The 18,302-nt window shown below is 32.7% G+C and overlaps 1 protein-coding gene across 4 annotated transcripts; it reads left to right on the top strand.

Moving 5' to 3' along the window:
• Positions 1-8,320: 8,320 nt before the first annotated feature.
• On the top strand, positions 8,321-17,121 carry LOC114267139 (RNA-binding (RRM/RBD/RNP motifs) family protein). Of its 4 annotated transcripts, none has more exons than XM_028208224.2 (6): positions 8,321-8,949; positions 9,392-9,524; positions 10,807-10,978; positions 12,751-12,787; positions 14,644-14,989; positions 15,785-17,121. In XM_028208224.2, the coding sequence occupies exons 1-6, from the start codon at positions 8,767-8,769 to the stop codon at positions 15,823-15,825; spliced, it is 912 nt and encodes a 303-aa protein (XP_028064025.2). In that variant the 5' UTR covers positions 8,321-8,766; the 3' UTR covers positions 15,826-17,121. The 4 variants fall into 4 exon arrangements, with proteins under 4 accessions (XP_028064025.2, XP_082724983.1, XP_028064088.2 ...); XM_082868857.1 differs by having other exon boundaries at positions 15,765-17,121; XM_028208287.2 differs by having other exon boundaries at positions 8,326-8,949; positions 9,392-9,530; positions 15,765-17,121.
• The last annotated feature ends 1,181 nt before the right edge of the window (positions 17,122-18,302 follow it).

Raw genomic sequence — 18,302 nt, 5'->3', positions numbered from 1 at the left:
AAAATGCTAGAGAAATTTACAGACACAACTAGAGAAATTTGAATGAATTTAACTTGAAAATTACACAGAGAAATTAACAATGACAGAGAAAATGAGGGAATAAACAAAAACAAATGGGGGACCAAACATATCAGAGAAAATTCAAAAAAGAAGCTTAGATCAAGCAAATGTCAGAGAAATTTACAGACAAAATCATATTTTTCAAAATCACACAACAATCTTCAAGAATAAATTCAAAACGCACAGAAATAACATTTTTCAAATTCATGTAGCTTTTATTACGAAATTAAAACCCTAATTAATAGAAGACTAATATAAAATACAATTAACTGTATTTCCAGAGAAAAACTCGTTGAATTGTAGAAAAAGTTACCAGAGTGAGAATGAAACCCTAATTACGAATTGATATGCCTTGAGATGAAGATACACTGTGATTAAGATAAACTGAGATGACAATAAACAGTGAAAACATGTCAGAAAAATTTATGAAGAAGGAATGGAAAAGACTGGAACTGAGAGATAAACAGTGAAAACGGGTCAAAGAAATTCGACACTGAAGATGATTGTGAAATCCTAATTCTGCTCTTCTCTTACTCGTGGAGATGGTTGGATATCAATACTGGAACTGTGTCGTCAGAATCTAGTTCAGTTTCTCGGTTGATTGTGAAGGGTATTTTGGTCCACGAAGTAAATAAAAAGCTCGCATACTTAGTTGAGGGGAGCTTCTATTTACACACACCACTTCCCCTCTCCTCACACACATAATGATATTTTTTTATTACATTTCCATCCTAAAATAAAATTACCAAAATATCCCTTTCTTCTTCAACCAAAACCCTAACCCTAACTCTAATACCCAACACAGTCCCTCCCCTCCAGTCATCTCCTTCCTCAATACCGTCCCTCCCTTCGTCGCCTCCCTCCGTCGCCTCCCTCCAACCTCTCTCTTCTCAAATCGAAGTTCCACCACACCCTATCGTTCGTCACTCACTCACCCTCCCCACCACCCCCGTAACCCCTCACTTCAGAACACAACACCACCGCCGCCGCAGCTCCCACCTCTTCGTGACCCTCAATTCTGCACACCCACAGAGAGAGAGAGAGAGAGGAGAACTAAATCTGAAAGAAGACTCATTTTCTTACCATTCGGCTACCAGTATCAAAAGAATCGCCTCCATTCAGAAATCAACCATCAAACCAATGAATTTGGTTCAACCATCAACATCCGAACAAAACATATTGGTTCGATTATCAACCTCCGAAACCCCATTTTCGCGACTAAGAGAGAGAGAGATCGAAGGGATGAGGTGGGGGTCGCGGTAGTGTCGCCGGTGGGTGGAGAAAGAGGTGAGAATGGCAACTCTGGAAGTGAAAGGGAACAGTGGTGTTGCGTCGCCACTGGCGAGGTGGTTGCCGGCGAGGTGGTCGCTAGTGTGGAAGGTGTGTGGATTGGGAGTGTTGGAATGTTGTGTGTATGAGGATATAATTGGAATAAAAGTGTGTGTAATAAGTAAATTTTTTTTTTTTTAAAAGGTGTGTGAACTGAGAAGGATGTGTAAAAAGTGGAATAGGTGTGTTCAAATAGAAGCTCCCTTAGTTGAGGGACCTGAGGTATCATCTCTTTTTTTAGTGTCCTTTATCCTCTAAATTTCTATTATTAAGGACCTTAAAAAAAATTCCCCAATTAAAAAACTAAAACATAAGAAAAATTAAAATCCATTAGAAAAACAAAATAACAACTGGTTCCAAACAAATCCTATCGTGTGAGATATATTAGAAAGGAGGACACTGGAATTGGCCATTGTAAATTTTTTTTTGTTTTTGTTTTTGTTTTTTTTTTTTTTTTTTGTTTTTTTGGGCACTGCAATTGCCATTGTAGATAATACAAGCCTATAAAGCTAATAATTTCAGTTGTTAGTAATTATATTAAGATAAATAAGAAAAGAAAAGGGTTAAAAAAAAAAAAAGTCGTCTAGTCCATTATGTGCAACTTCATTAGGTACATTTATTCACCATTCAACTTAGGATAATTAGATACCAATGTGTCAGATGGTTGATAAACCATGAGCTGTTTACCACTTTCTCAACAATAATATTGACACATTCACCTACATACAAAAGAAGAATATTGCATTCTACAATATCCAACTAAGCACATTGTTGATAGTTAGGCCATGAAAAGGGTATTTACGTGTCAAGTTAAGTAAAGTTTTAAATTCAAGTTTATATAGAGATATTAGTGTGTATTATAATCTAATTACTAACAAATTAACTATTATCTTGTAATAAAAAAATTTAAAAAAAAAAAAAAAGGTTGATATTAGCTTGTTTTAACAATTATAAATTGTGTAAGAGGACAGCTATGGCACAACAACAGATATTACTATATATTAATACTCATGTAAATAATAGTGTGTAATTTACTGGACATTAAAGTTCAAATCTCATGGTAATTTGAAAAAAAAAAATTATAAAAAATAGTGCATGAGGAGAATTAGTACAAGAAGATTACGATCACAAAACCAATCATATAAAAATTTCATCAAACATATTACATAGTAAGGTCCATCATAAAAGGTACAATTTATTGTGGCACATATATTTTATGTGGTCCATTCTATGGTCAGTTTTCTATCGATAGAATTATTAAAAGAATATTGTTATGGGTTTCAAAATTTCTTCTAAAAAAATTACACAATACTTATATAAGTATGAGACTCACACCACATGAAACCCACATCCAATATTATGTAAATTTTTTGGTAGAAATTTTAAAATATCTAGTATTTTTGTTATTAAAAATAGTTAGTATTGAAATTAGTATAGTAGCTGCTCTTATTAAATCTGGAAAGAAAAATAAAATCAAACACAGGCATTTCGAGGGTTCCCTCCGTTTTGAGGGAAATCCAGCCCCATTTCCCTTTCCCTTTCTGTTTCCGTTTGTACCACTATATATAGGATTTCGTAATCGTACTGTGTAAGGTAGGGTAGAAGAGGGGTTGATAATGGTATGTTACGTAATTATCACTCAAAACCTAGTCCAATTATTCGCCTCATTTTTTTATTTTTAAATGATTCAATTTATACCATTAGCTTATCTCTTTACACCTTTCATCTTATTAAAGTCATTTTTTTGTTTCAATGTAATCAATATCTCTTTTAGTCGTACCATATTATTTGACATGTCAACTAACAATGATGTTTCTTTCTCAAATAATCTATTTGCAAATTAATGCCAAAATGTTCAGCAGCTGAATGATTGAAATTGCATTGCTACAATGAATAGAAGTATAATCCTTCAAAGCCAAAAAATATATATATACTAAAAAAAATTAAAACTTGAAATGAGTAACCGAACAAATTAAAAATATTCAGCCTTAGATTACCAAAAATGTGACAACCCCAATTTGCATATTATAATTACATTCATTTAATTATGTGTGAATTTTAAGTTGTAATATGTGCATTGTGATTAATTTGTGAATATTTGTCTTATTTGAGAATTATCTATTATGATTTCTGTTTTGAAATTGAAATTGAAGACTTAAATGATTTCAGAAACAAAAATTGACAAAATGAATAGACTAATTGGAATTTTTTAAATCATTTAGGAAGTTTGATTTAAAATTGATTTAATTTGATAAAATTAAATTATGTTTAATTAGCCTAATGATCTAATTAACAATTAAACTAATCATAACTATATATATGGGTCTTAAGAGAGCATTAAGCTCAATTTTGTTCATTCTTGAGATCATTGTGCTAAGAATTCATTTTAGAGAGAGAGAGAGAGTGAACTCTCATTCTAGAGGGATAAAGTGAGAATTGAAGAACTTGAAGATTTTTGCTAGGGGAACCAAGATTGTGCAAGAATAAGTGTAATTCAAGCTCTGGGTAAGAATTCGACTCTTAATTCTTGAAGATAATTCATGTAACTCATGTAATTAAGAAGCGATTATACTTGTTTATGAATAATTGATAGGGTTTTGGCTCAAAGACGATGGAATTGAAGAAGCTCTACATGCATGCATGATTTTACTATATTTTCCCATTTTTGAGTCTAAACTCTATTACCCATGCTGAATTGGAAGCTAATTTGCACATGCATAATTGGTTTCTAAAGCTTCAAGTCAAGAGCATATTTTGAAGAGTACAAGAGAAAAAAGTTTGAAAATCTCACATGCATGAAGGTTTTCAGCTCAATTTTACTTAATTAATGAGTTTGAGCAAAAGATTTGCAAATGATCATGTATTTATGTTTATTGAAGAGTTTTCAAGCTTAAAGAACAAGCCACGCGTGAGTATTGCTTTGAAAAGGCATTTGAACCTCAAGCTTTCAATTTTGAAAACCCAAAATTTTTCTAGACCGCTCGAGCGACCAAATGGTAGCTGGAGTGAACATTGCGAGCTTCTAGCATTTTTGCAGAACATCATAAACCGCTCAAATGCACATTTTGAGAATCCAGTACTTTTGTAGCCTTTATGCTCGAGTGACCAAAAGTTGACTCCAGCGGCTAACTTTGTTTCAATATATTTTGACAAGTTGTTTTGTGATCATATCTTCATTCTCATCTCCTTCTGAGCATATTTAGGCATGAGTTATGAATAATTGAAAACTAATAAGTAAAAAACAACATGAGTAATTGAATTAGAAAAGAGAAGATAAGTTATTCAATTCGAACAATATATTTCAATGTGTATGATTATGTGAATGTGTAGATTGGAACGTTGAGGAAGAACATCGAACTAGTCAAGATGAGTAATGTCTTTATAAAGATATTTTCGTACAATCTACTTTGAAATTGGCTTTGTTGTACGACGAATTATGAAATCTATACTTTGTTACGAGATATTTCATTTGATAAGTATTTTCTAAAACAATGAGATACGCTAAAAACCTCCATCATGATTACAATATAATTGATATGTGATAAAACTCCGAATTGTGTACAATATGATATGTTTTTCCAAAATTAGATTTTTGCTAAGAATGAATGAGTTTCCTTTTGAAACAGCAACTAATATAACAACTTTAGAAATATATTTCAACCTTTAATGATTTCGTTTTGTCTTCGATTCATTATGTACGTTCCGCATACGTCGCCTACTGTGGATGTTCCGAATGATGTCGTCCAATGTGGGCGTTTCGTATGAAGTCATCCAATGTTAACGTTCCGAATGATCGTCCAATATGGGCATTCCGTATGAAGTCGTCCAAAGTTGGCGTTCCGTAAAATGGTCGTTTGAATGCTTCATTTCGTCATGAACGTTTTGTATGGAATCCCGTCATGTCCTATTAAGACTTTTAGAAATATACCACGATATGTGTAACGCCTCAACCCTTCACATGTCATCGATATTGTCCGCTTTAGGCCACGCCTGTACGGATTTGTTCTTTCCAGTGGGTCACCCATCCTAGAACCACTCTAGTCTAAGCACGCTTAACTGAGGAGTTTTGCTAGGGATTTCACCACCTGAGAAAAGGCCTCGATACTATATAAGGGTTTAGGTTTTTACTTTTATAGCCCAAGAACTCTTCATCCATTTCTGATGTGGGACACCAGGACCTTACAATCCGCCCCTTTAGGGTTGCACGTCCCCATGCAGTAGTCTGCCAGCTCATAAGCCCGCCCACATGCACTGAGAGACTCTAGGGGCCCACACTCAGCACTCCGGAAAGTGAGCTCTGATTTGTAATGCCCCAACCTTTCACATGTCATCGATATTGTCCGCTTTGGACCACACCCGCACGAATTTGTTCTTTCCAGTGGGTTACCCATCCCAGAACTACTCCAGCCTAAACACGCTTAACTAGGGAGTTCTGTTAGGGATTTCACTACCCGAGAAAAGGCCTCGATGCTATATAAGGGTCTAGGTTTTTACTTTTATAGCCTAGGAACTCCCCTTCCATTCCCGATGAGGGACACCAGGATCTTACAATATATGAAATACCATGAAAGGTTTGATGAACCGCATTTGTTATTATATGTTTCTAAAACATGCTTTAATTACGTCAAGTATATTATATGGTTTTAATAAGATATGGAACTCATTCATTAAACCCCTTTACTTAGAGATTACTCATTGGGATTCCAACTCACTTCATTTATATATATGTATGTAGGTGAGCATTAGGGAGTTTAACATTAGAGATTTCTTTGTAGTTAATCCCCTTTTGTGAAGCCACTCAAGATGTACCTCCGCGTCGAGGCCTTAGTGTCCGCTATGGCCAAGCTTGCAAAGCTTTGGTTTTGTATAATTTGTTATGTTATAGTTTTGATCTTAGGTTATGTATACATGATGAATGATTGAAAATATTATATGCATGATGTGAGATGTGTAATCTGCTTCCTCTTCAGGTACCGTATAATTATTTATATTTTGAAATTTCTGTCTGAAGCCATAGATAATCTTATAATTATTGGCCGGTCATAATCCAAACCTCTAAGGGCGGGTTTGGGTTGTGACAAAAAATATATCTTTTATTCAGCAGTGGGTTACGAAACATATATATTTTGTTCGACAATATGATTCTATAATATTTTATTTTATTCGATTTTGACACACCGAACAAATCGAAGAACTCTCTCAAAAAACGAAATGAAAACCTACCAAACAAATAAAAAAAATTATCATTTCACTTTTTTTATGGTTCTTCACCACCGTTTCTTTATCTATTATTTTCTTCTATGATCAAAATACTATGATTCTCACTTTTTAAAAAGAGATATAAAGCAGAGAAAAAAAACTGAGAAGGGAAGTAGAGCAGTAGGGACTAACGAGTAATGGGTGTAAAGAGCTAATAAAATATTTTTAATTTTAATTTTTTTGTCATTAAAAGTAATTTCACATGAGTAAAATTGAAAAATAAAAAAATAAAAATAAAAATAAAAGAAAATTAAAAAAATCTCATATAAAGAATGTAATGAGATAAACTAGTGGTGTAAGACTAATGCTTGGGGCCTCGACAAATCGAGGCTTGAATGTCTCGAATTGTTTTTTTTTCCCTTTTTTTCTTCTTTCCTTTTCTAGTTGTTGGGCTATGTTGGTTTGGTTGTTGTTTTTTATTTATTATTTATTTGTTGGGCTATGTTGATTTGTTGTTGTTTTGTTTTTGTTTTTTTTTTTTTTTTTTTGGAAGGGTGGTTATGTGTGTAGAGATGTGCCAAAAAATTAGATATCCTGCACCAACTCAGCCTGTGTAGTTTAATGAGGTGAGTGGATTGGGTTGGACTAGTTGGGTGATAAAATTGAATGATCAGTTAGGCTACTGGTTAAAATTTGTTAATTCCATATAATTTTGTATGAGTCCCTACTATATTTTTATTTCAAATCAGGAAGACTCGGAGGAAATTGAAATAGCTTTTGGTATTGTATATGCAGAAAAAAAAGAGCAGCCATTTTTTTTCTACATATACAATACCAAACCATTTCAATTTCCTCCGAGTCCTGATTTAAAATAAAAATATAGAAGGGATTCGTACAAAACTATATGAAATTAACAAATTTTAACTAGCAGCCTAACTGATCAGTCAATTTTATCACCCAACCAGTCCAACCGTACTCACTCACCTTCAAACCATACAGGCTGAGTTGGTACAGGATGTCTAATTTTTTAGCACACCTCTATATATAACCACCATTCCACAAAAAAAAAAAAAAAAAAAAAAAAGGTAACAATTCGAGGCATTCGAGCCTCGATTTGTCGAGACCCCTAGCACTTCTAATGGTATAAATAGAATCACTCTTATTTTTTTTTTTTAGATAGAGATAATAAACACGCCAACCGAACTAAACAGTTAATTATTTAAATTTAGTTTAAAAACTTTAACTAATCTTAAAATTTGATTTTAAACTTTCGAATCGATCTAAAATGATTTTTTGTCGAATCAAACTCGAGTCATTTGATATTTTTATATGATTTTAAGATTATCAAATTAATTTGAACGAGTAATTGAATATTCAATATTAATTTAAAATTTTTAATAAATTCAAAAATATATTCAAATATAACTTATTTACTTAATAAATTAAATTTAAACTAATTTTTAACAGTTAAATACGGGTGAAGTTGAAATTATTTGGTTCGTTTATTATCGGTACATTAATAGTAAACGATACAATTAGAAAGTCACCACCAGCCAAGCCATGAGTCGACACAATAATAATGTCTCTACGCCCACAACCCCCACTCTTCATAACGCGCGTGGCCTTCAAACATTGTGTCATTTCAATTCGAAAGTGCCAAACACGGCCCAAGACTGCGCGTGAAAGTGTGATTGCCAGTGTGTAAAGGGGATGTGGGGGCTGCTATGTATATAATTCATTGTCCTTATTATGGAGGGTCTTTCCTCTTTTTTTTCCACCTTTTGCTTTCTCTTCCCTCCCATTCTTCTCTCTCTCTCTCTCTCTCTCTCTCTCTCTCTCTCTCTCTCCTTTCTTTTCTTTTTCTTCCCTCCCTGGATCTCTGACCTAATTGTCTGATCATCAATCACCACCACTACCACCTTCTTTCTTTCTTTCTCAATCTAGTTGGGTTTTATATCAGTCTTAGTATATCTCATCTTGTTCCATATAGATCTATATGTTTATACATACATACAAATAGTACTAGCTAGTGGTCATCATCAAATCTGCAAGGAGGACCATTTGTAGCAAAGTTGTGTGTGTAAGCTCTCTTTCTTTCTATCCTTTGTAGATAAAGAGAAGTGGAAGTGGGAGATCAAGAAAGAGGCAGATAATAGCTAGGAGAGGAAAATTGAGAAGATGACTCCAGCTAATTTGTCAGCACAGTTTGGAGACACCACTTACACCAAAGTGTTTGTTGGAGGATTGGCTTGGGAGACCCAGAAGGAGACCATGAAGAAATACTTTGAACAGTTTGGTGAGATCTTGGAGGCTGTTGTCATCACTGATAAGACCACTGGAAGATCCAAAGGCTATGGCTTTGTATGCACATGCCTTTCTTCGTTTCTTTTCTCTTCTTTTTCTTGATATCTTGGTCTTTGATTCTATTATTCCATGTCAATTATCATCATGCCTGTTTTCACTAGATCTTGATGAAAAATGAAAGATCTCGTGGTGGGTCCGTCAGATTAGCTGAGTAAACCAAGGGGATGGACCCAGTGCATAAGTCTTGCCTCTCATTCCACCCCATCAGAGGCAAGACTTATGTGCTTGTAAAGAGAGGTGTGAGTTCCACTTCGGTAGGTGTTAATCTAACAAAACTTTCACCGATCGAAAAAAAATATTAGTTGAGAAATTTTAGTTAGCATAATAAAATTCTATTATTTCATTGTTTTGTACTTATTGTTTTGTTCATGTATATGAAAATTATGAGAGGTTAAGTTTTCTTCTCTCTCTTTTTTCTTTTTCTTTTTTTCCAAATTAGGTAACTTTTCGCGAACCTGAAGCAGCAATGAGAGCTTGTGTTGATGCTGCTCCCGTGATTGATGGGAGGAGGGCCAATTGTAATCTTGCTTCTTTGGGTGTTCAAAGATCTAAACCATCCACCCCAAAACATGGTAATGGTATACTTCTTTTTTATCTTTTCTTTTTTTTCCTTTTATATATCTAATTAATTCATGTTATATCATGTGGGTTTGTCTCTGTCTTTGTTATAAGGTTACTCAACCAAGAACTGTTATGAGATCTCGCAAAGTTACATATGAATCTTTGATTTTTTCTTTTTACTGTGACTTGTATGTTACAATGCTTAGATGCAAAGTTAAAAGTTTTGGATGTTCCTCATGACTAATTGTCCAAAATTATGCAATCTTCTATTTAACAATTTTTGAAACATTTTTTAGAAAAACACATTCACAATTTCATGCAAGATGAATATTCCTCCAATATATAAGAGTTGTATTCTTGCTTGTTTGGTCTCAAGTGAGCCCACTCAAGAGTTGCTTTTTTTACATCCACAAAATGGATACAAGAAACTGTTTTCCAAAAGCAAGACAGCTCATTCCACTGTGTAACAAAATGCTTTTACTTTTGTTTAATTTGTAATTCCTCGAAATGATTTGCTTTTCCAAACTTATTTTTCATAAAGTAACAAAGGAAAAACTTCTCTTTGAGCACTTTACTTGTCAACATATAATCAAAAAGCAATTTTGAGGCATGCTTTTCACTACAATCCCAATTTACTACAGATAATATGGATTGTCACACTTTTTTTTTATGCAACTACCTATATATAACTTCAAATTTTGATAGTTTTTTCCTCCATCTAAATTGTTGATTTTCATAGCACACCGTCCAAACCAGAATATATATATATATACTAGTCTCTTGGCAAGCGTAATATGGTTGCAAGTAATCATGCCTGCAAATAGCTGTCAATGTGGAAGTTTTAGAAACTACTTCTCAAGTTACAATTTTATATCCTTTTTCAAAAAAATATGAAAGATCTCAGTTAAATTGTTAAATATATATATCTATATTAAGAGGAAATTTTAGAATAACAAAAGGTGTAACATGACTTTATCTTTGAGTTCACTCTTTATTGGAGTGTTCCTTTTACAATATATATATATATATATATATGAGAAAAGTTAGGGATTATGAAAATTTTTTCATGAAAATGATCATGGAAGATTTATGATCTTTGAATTACCTTGATTAATGTGTGGTGCTTTATTCTAAGTGTAATTCTAGGATCACAAAACTTTCATGATTATTTTCATGAAACATTTTTTTATGATACCTAGTATTGCTAGAGAGAGAGAGAGAGAGAGAGAGAGAGAGTATATATGGATGTAAAATGTATTAATAAAATGGGAATGAATAATAATAATAATGCAGGCGGAGGAGGTGGAGGAGGAGGAGGCAGGAACTTTAGGGTAATGAGCTCTTTTCAGACAGGAGGATATGGAAATGGAGTGGGAACAGCTTTTCCTTCAGCAGCAGCAGCAACTGCAGCAACCTTCCCTCATTATGCCATTCAACAAGGGATACCTTCTTATAATGTTTATGGGTTGGTAACCTAACCTAATTAATCTGCTTTTAATTTAATTAATTAATTAAACTATATATATATATATTTATATGTATGTAATGTATGTGTGTGGGGTTGTGCTTTTGAGAGTTGCTCTCCACCACGTGCATTGCCAACTCATGCACAGCCTAGCAAATTAAACTTGTCCTCTCTCACGCATGCTCTTCCACCATTCATCATTCTTCATTCTTCATCATCATCATAACCTCTCTCCTAAAGTTCTACATTAAAAAATAAATAATAATTAAAAAAAAATCACAACCAACAAACCAAATGTATATATTTCTTTGCATTATTTTGCTCCATCTCTCTATTCTCTCTCTCATCTATATAAAGTAACAATGGTTATTCAGATCGCTAATACCTACCAATTTACATGATCATGAACAGTGAACACATAAAAGTTACCCACTTAATAATTTCAACTTATTTCCTCTACTTTTATTACTTATTATAGTATATGTTATGCCAGCGTTGAATGCTAAGCCTATGTTTGGGAAATTGGGTTTGAGGATTTTTTTTGGTTAAAATAGTCACAAAAAATAAAATAGTCTTTTTAGTTTAATAAGATAAAATATCACATCCAACTTATAATTATTACATTCTTTCTCTTATAAAAAAAGTTAAAAATCATTCTTAAATCAAACTTTTTAACCCTAAATTAAAATAGATAAAAAAAAAATTAAAAAGTTAAAAAATTAATCCAATTTTCAAACGAAACCAAAGTTGGTGGGGTTGGTGTATGCCTCCAGACACACACATACCGTACACAATCATGAATCAGGCATATATACTACTGTCTACCACTACATGCATGCAAACTGTAAATGTCACTGTCATGTATATCTATACCGATATCTATATCGATATCTATACTACTTTATACATATCTTTGGTTTCGAAATACACAACATATAATTTTTAAAATTAAAATTAAAATTTATATTTTATAGATTTAACCACACATATCTATCCGAAAAGTACACACCCACTAACACTATTATAAAGAAAATGTTTAACTTGATGTTTATGTTTCTTGTTTACCCCTATAGCAATTAGATGTGATAATTAGGGCGGTGCAAAATATTTCCTAATCCACTAAAGACGCACCGATTCGTATTTATCCACACCGTTCTAACCGCTAACCGCGGTTTAAACATTCAAATTTATAATCCGCCAACCGAACCGCTCCGCTCCGTTATAATTAATACATATATATTTTTTAACCTTTAATGAAATATCAATGTAAAAATGAGTGATATAGATTTAAGATATGAAATTTATTACAAATTAGTGGTTATATATATAAAACATATTATGTAAAATTACTTTGTGTTATGTATCTAAAAATATTATATAAATTAGTATTATATATTATGCAAATGTATGATAATTAGTTAGAATATTCTTCAATCCGCCAATCCGTCAAAAACTGCCCAAACCGCAATTTGTCAATCCGCTAATCCACCAACCCGCTATTCGGTTTGTAAATTTACTCTCAAACTGCCCGAACCGCACCACGCACACCCCTAGTGATAATTATGCCTTAAATTCAGTTTCCCCCCCCCCCCCCCCCAAATATCACAATTTTTTATTTCAAATTTTGAATTCAATCATACGATTTATATTTTTTTTTTTTTTTCGTTCTTGCATTCTCTTGCTTTCTCTTTTATTTCATAATATTTGAATTTATATGCAACAAACTTACTTAATTGGGTTCTAATACTATATTTTCTGTACACAAATTTCAGGTACTCTCCATACTCACCGGATTACACCTATCCTACGGTTTGTACAAAACTCTCTTGTTTTCCTTTTCCTATTTTCATATAGCAATGCTAAAAAAAAATTCAAAAAATTATCCACATTTTGAAATCTAAGGCCAATATTTATTCAAGGGTAGCTCCACAACAAATAGATCAAATTTCCACCTTATATGCGAAATTCTGGACAATTATGTGGGAACCTTTTTTAGTTAGATAGACTTTCTAATATATAATCTTGCTGTTTTACTTTATTTTCTCACTCTTACCAACAAAGTAATGAGACTCGCATTGATAAATTTACATAAAATATATTCACTTATGTCTGAAAGTGGAAGAAAAAAAGTTTAAAAAAAAAAAAGAAACCATATTAGATATAACATTTTCCATTTTGGTATTGTATATGTATATATGCTTCATTTGTTTTAAAACATATTAACTAACTACTAAATACTAATTTTCTTCAAAATATCCACTCACCAAAAAAAAAAAACTTTTAATTTTTTTGTCCAAAATTCATTCAATAATATGAATTGAAAATGTATAACACCAAAATGATTCACTGAATAATATAATTTGTAGTTCCCCACAAAAATATATACTTAGCACTACTAATTATTTTATTTTACCCAACAATTTGAGAGCTCGATTTTCAATAAAGAAATTCTTTGAGGGAGCATTTTTTTGTTGAGAGACGTTTTCTTTTTTATAATGCATTTAAAAATAAGAGAAGTTATTCAATGGTTCTAGGGAATGGTTAAGTGCGGTCTTAGGAGTGTTAGGAGTGTTGTCATTGGTGAAATGAGTGAATATCATGCAGTGTGTCAAAATTACTAAGATAACTATTATAAAAAAAGGAAAAAACAAACAAACAAATTTAGGAAAGCTATTGGAATTGCTTAGATGACTATTTGCGGTTTTGGATCCCAATATTCAAGTTAAGAGAAGTTTATCAAATGAAATGCGTATATATTTGATTTTAAATTTAAAATTTTAACTTTTTTTTTTTTTTTTTTTTTCTCTGAATACATAAACCTGCCATTCAAGTCAAGGTTCGTTTTACAGTGGCTAGTGGGTACAACACAACAAGGTCTAAAGTAGTAGCATCTTACCTTTTCAGTCAAACCAGTTTTCATCTAGGAGTTAGTACATAATTTGGACTTACGTGATTTTTTTTATTTTTTTCAATGAACTTTTCATGAGCTGTAGTCAAGTAAGTTATGCTTGTACAGTTAATAAATTTCTTGGACAATGGGAATTTCTTCCAACGGTATTTTTGGATTTTTCAAATCTTGTAAACTGGGCATCATCGTCATCACAGAACTACCAATGGATTGATTACAGGGAATGAATGAATGAAGACCCAGAAGACCAAAAAGTAAAAATTACAGTTGTGGTTGTCTTGTCTTCGCTTTGTCTTTATCCTGACACGGTTTCCAATTAAAATTTTGGACTTCTATGTATGGTTGCTTCTCTACACTACCTTGCCTTTGGCTTGCCTTACAAAAATAAAAATAAAATCATGGATCTGAGATTTTGAAAATTTTAATTATTCTTTTTTACTTCAATAGATTCTTAAAAAACAAATACAAAAATAGTTATTTTTCAGGTTCAATTTCACTTCAAGTGTAATGAGTATCACACCTAAAATAAATTTAGGTTACATATTTTTTTGTGCTCATTTTTATATTTAGTTTGTGATGTTTTTCTACAAAATATCATACAATTGATTGATTTCACGCAATACAAAGAGTTTTATCAATTACAAGAAATTTACCTTTTGGATAGGAAACTTGTAACCCTTTCCATTTGGGAATTCAATATCAATGAAATGCAATGTAATAACGAAGTGTATATATATTGTGGGTTTTTGTTGTTCAGAGTTACTACGGGGTGTATGGAGGGGCTGCCTCTCAGTATCCCATTTACGGCGCTGGTGCTGGTGGGATGATGACAGGTGCAGCGGCAGCAGCTGCAGCGGCGGCAGCTGCCTTCTACCCATATCTGAATTTCGGAGAAGGGACTAATGGAACAGGTGGAGGAGGAGGGGGAGCTGCCACCAACTACACGACAGCGGCAGCTGGGCAAGGGTATGGTGTGCAGTACCCACACCACCTCTTCCAGTACTCAGCAGCAGCAGCAGCCATGAACTCAACTGGTGGCGCCTACGGTCCACATCACTATGCTGCTCCTGTTTCTCTTGCACCCACTCCTCCTTTGCAATCAGGTTTGTATTCTTATTCACATACTACTCTTCGTACCCACCCACACCCTTTATTTTAGTTATTCAATTATGGGTCATATTATGATTTTCTTTCCTCCTTTGCTTCTTCATTTTTTTTATTTACAAATATTCTTACAAAAATTCCTACAAAATTTTCCACCCACATTGATATAGCCGTGTTATTACTGTTTCTGGAGCATTATTACATAAAACACTTTTTTTTTCTCTCTTTTTTCTGTGCTTAGGGATACTTGTTACATGTTAGCAAAATCCTTTTAAAGTGACAAAGTTGCATTACAACCACATTATCTTATACCTGTTTATCGTGTTGTATTGTGTGTATATATATTTAGTTAATAAAATTTCCTTTGGAAGATAAGATTGTGGTAATTGCATGATGATGATGATGATTCTATTAATTATATTATTTGTCATAAAAAGTATTAGATGATCCTTTGGGTGCTGCTTGGTGTACCTTGTCAGCCTTTGTTTTTGATGTGGTAGTCTTTTTTGTGACAACTTAGTTGGGATGCGATGGTCTTGTTTTAATACTCTCTACACACTCTTCCTTTTTGTTTTTTTTTTATTGGTGTTAGCTTTGTTTTGTGTTTTTTGTTGTACATTTTACCTAAATCAATAATAAAGTTTTATTTTTTACTGATAAAAAAATAAAAAGTATTAGATGACGCTTTTGTTATCATTTTATCTTATTTTGTTTTGAACACACACAAATATATATTAGTGGCTGCTGGGAAAGAGGTACTAATATCTTTGACAGTTTGTTTTGCTGTGCCACAGGCGTGACGATGGCTCTCCATGCACCAATGCCTCATCGTTGAGAGATTCATTGGATTTTGAACTCACCTACTCCAGTCTGAGTACTCCTTGATCATCAGAAGGATCTGAAAAACCTTTGGCCTAACCATGGTTCTCTTTTTTCATCTCTCTTTCTTTCTCTCTCTCTCATGGAGCTGGAGGTCCATGCTTCACATTTGGGCATGCATTATTACCACACATAAAAGCTCCCCATAGGGGCTAAATGTTTGGAAACAATGCTTTTTTATATCTTCCCTATTGCTTTTGCTTCTCTTGGAAGGAAAGGTTCCAACAAGAGAACCAAATTAAGCAAGTGCATGTGCATGTTGTTGTTACCAACTTCAAGAGCTAAGTTGGTCACATACTTCTCTCTAACTTTGGCCTTGGAAAGGCCAAGCAAACACACAGTTCAAAAGGCTAGCCCTGGAAAGGCTAAGTAAGCACTTAAATGGCTCACTGGAAAGAAAAAAAAAATGTAAGTAAATTCAAGAATACAAATGGCAATCAAGTCTTTAAACTTCACAAAATGTTGATCTTGAAATGGCTTATCCCTCCAACTTTAGATGTAGTATATATATCATGGGCATGGGGATGCCCAAACTCTTTTTTCTTTTCTTTTTTTCTTTTTTTACATCAAGTTCAACCCTAGTCTTAGGATTTTTGAAATTGTGACTGGTCATGTCTATTTTAAAAGCTTTACCAACTTCACTTTTTCAACTCTCTCTCTCTCACACATAATATGTGTCTAACTAACCAACCAACCAACCAACAAACCAATCAAACCATCTTTCCTTGGGGTAAGGGGAGGTAATCTTACTGACAGTAGTGTAGGTGTATTTTTGTTTGTAAATTCATTGTGGCTAAACTTTGGGAAGTTATAGCCCTAGCTGCTACTTCACTAAGTTTAAATAGGAGGAGGGTAGTCTTAGTTTCTTGCATTTAGCTTTTTACCAACCTTTTTTTTAAAAGAGCTCTATTAATGGCTATAGAGCTCCAATGCATATAAGGAGTTGTAACCCAAGGGAGATATTTTGGGACACTCTTGGTTTCATCTCCTCTTAACTCTTCATCAACCATGGTTAGGACTCAGGTGATCATCATCCTCATCCTCATCTCTCTCTCTTTCTCTCTCTCTCTCAAACTTTTACTTGGAGATGGAACTTCATACTCTTTATTATTATGTATAAGCCTATATATGGTATGGATTGTAACTAAGAATGCTGCTTAGAAGAAGATTCATTCTCCATCCAGGTCGATTGAGAATGGATATTTGTTGTTCCTATTTTGCTTAAGTAACTCCTTAGAGACTGCTTTGCTTATATTTCTTTCTCATACTTTGTGCATCTATCTCTTAATTTTTTATTTTTTATTTTTTATTTTTTTTTTGTTTTTTGATAAGCTAAGAAAACTTTATTGATGAAATGTAGCATACAAGTATAAAGATACATCTATCTCTTAATTTTAAGTTTCCTTTGCACCTACCTACCTAGACAAATTAAGTTTTACTTTTATTTCTTATAAATGATGACGCCGGATACCAACATTATTTTATTAATTGAAGAATTTTCAATATGTCAAATTTATTAACAATAATTTCTTCATTAATTAAGAAAAAAAAAATATCACTAGAATTCTTATTGATACATAAATAATAATGAGTATTTACTTCACAGTATTACTGATTATTTTGGGATGGTAATTACATCCCTAAATGATTTGTAATACAACTTTTTTCTTAAAAAATAAAAATAAAATAAATAAATAAATAAAAAGGCAAATTCTAACCCAAACCCTTAAATTTGGTAAAGGAAGCCCCTTTTGTCTCATTTTTTTTTGTTTTTTTGTTTTAACATCTTCCTAGGAATCAAAAAAAAAAAAAATTCCTCCTTTTCTTCCTCCTATACACAAAACATTGTTGTTACATTCATAAATGTACATAAGATTCACTAACTTATGTCTTAAAATAAGAAAAGAATGTAAGAAATAAAATTATATATAACATTTTCCTTTCCTTATAGGTAAGAAAGTTACCAAGCCCGCCCTCAAACTTTTTTGTTAAAATTTAAGGTCTCAAAATAAATAAATAAATAACTCTTCTAAGTCTAAAAGAAATTGTGTTTACTTATTAGGTCTCAAATAAATAATTCCAAGAATACTAACAAATACATAAAATTTTCATGTAATTTCTACCACTTGATTGATGTGCCTGGTTTGGCATACTAGGAAAAATCTAAAAAGTCAAAAAGTTATTTAAAAAGTTAAAAAGTTATCACTATTCACAAATTAAAAATATAAAAAAATTAATTTACACTATTTTAATACAAACCAACGATTGGACAACGCTGGTATTGAATTGATGATTCAGTACGTATTGGTCTTTCAAATGAAAAAAAATAAAAAATAAAAATTAGATGTATATATTCATTGAGTTTGAGGGTAATGTTGGGCCTGTGGGGGCCCACCACGGGTTCCGTTTTAATAATCTGAACCGTTCAATTTG

This window comes from Camellia sinensis, chromosome 5 (genome assembly GCF_055761805.1).
Source record: "Camellia sinensis isolate YWXY chromosome 5, ASM5576180v1, whole genome shotgun sequence".
Lineage (NCBI taxonomy): Eukaryota > Viridiplantae > Streptophyta > Magnoliopsida > Ericales > Theaceae > Camellia > Camellia sinensis.
Note: the sequence above shows the minus strand (reverse complement) of the source record. Positions and strands in the feature narration are given on the sequence as shown.

What these genes read in the sequence shown, in the direction of transcription:
- LOC114267139 (XM_028208172.2), top strand. Translation starts at nt 8,767, where the DNA reads ATGACTCCAGCTAATTTGTCAGCACAGTTTGGAGACACCACTTACACC. An exon ending in CACCCCAAAACATGGTAATG is followed by an intron (nt 9,531 to 10,806) that starts GTATACTTCTTT and finishes ATAATAATGCAG; the next exon opens with GCGGAGGAGGTGGAGGAGGA. An exon ending in CACTCCTCCTTTGCAATCAG is followed by an intron (nt 14,990 to 15,784) that starts GTTTGTATTCTT and finishes GCTGTGCCACAG; the next exon opens with GCGTGACGATGGCTCTCCAT.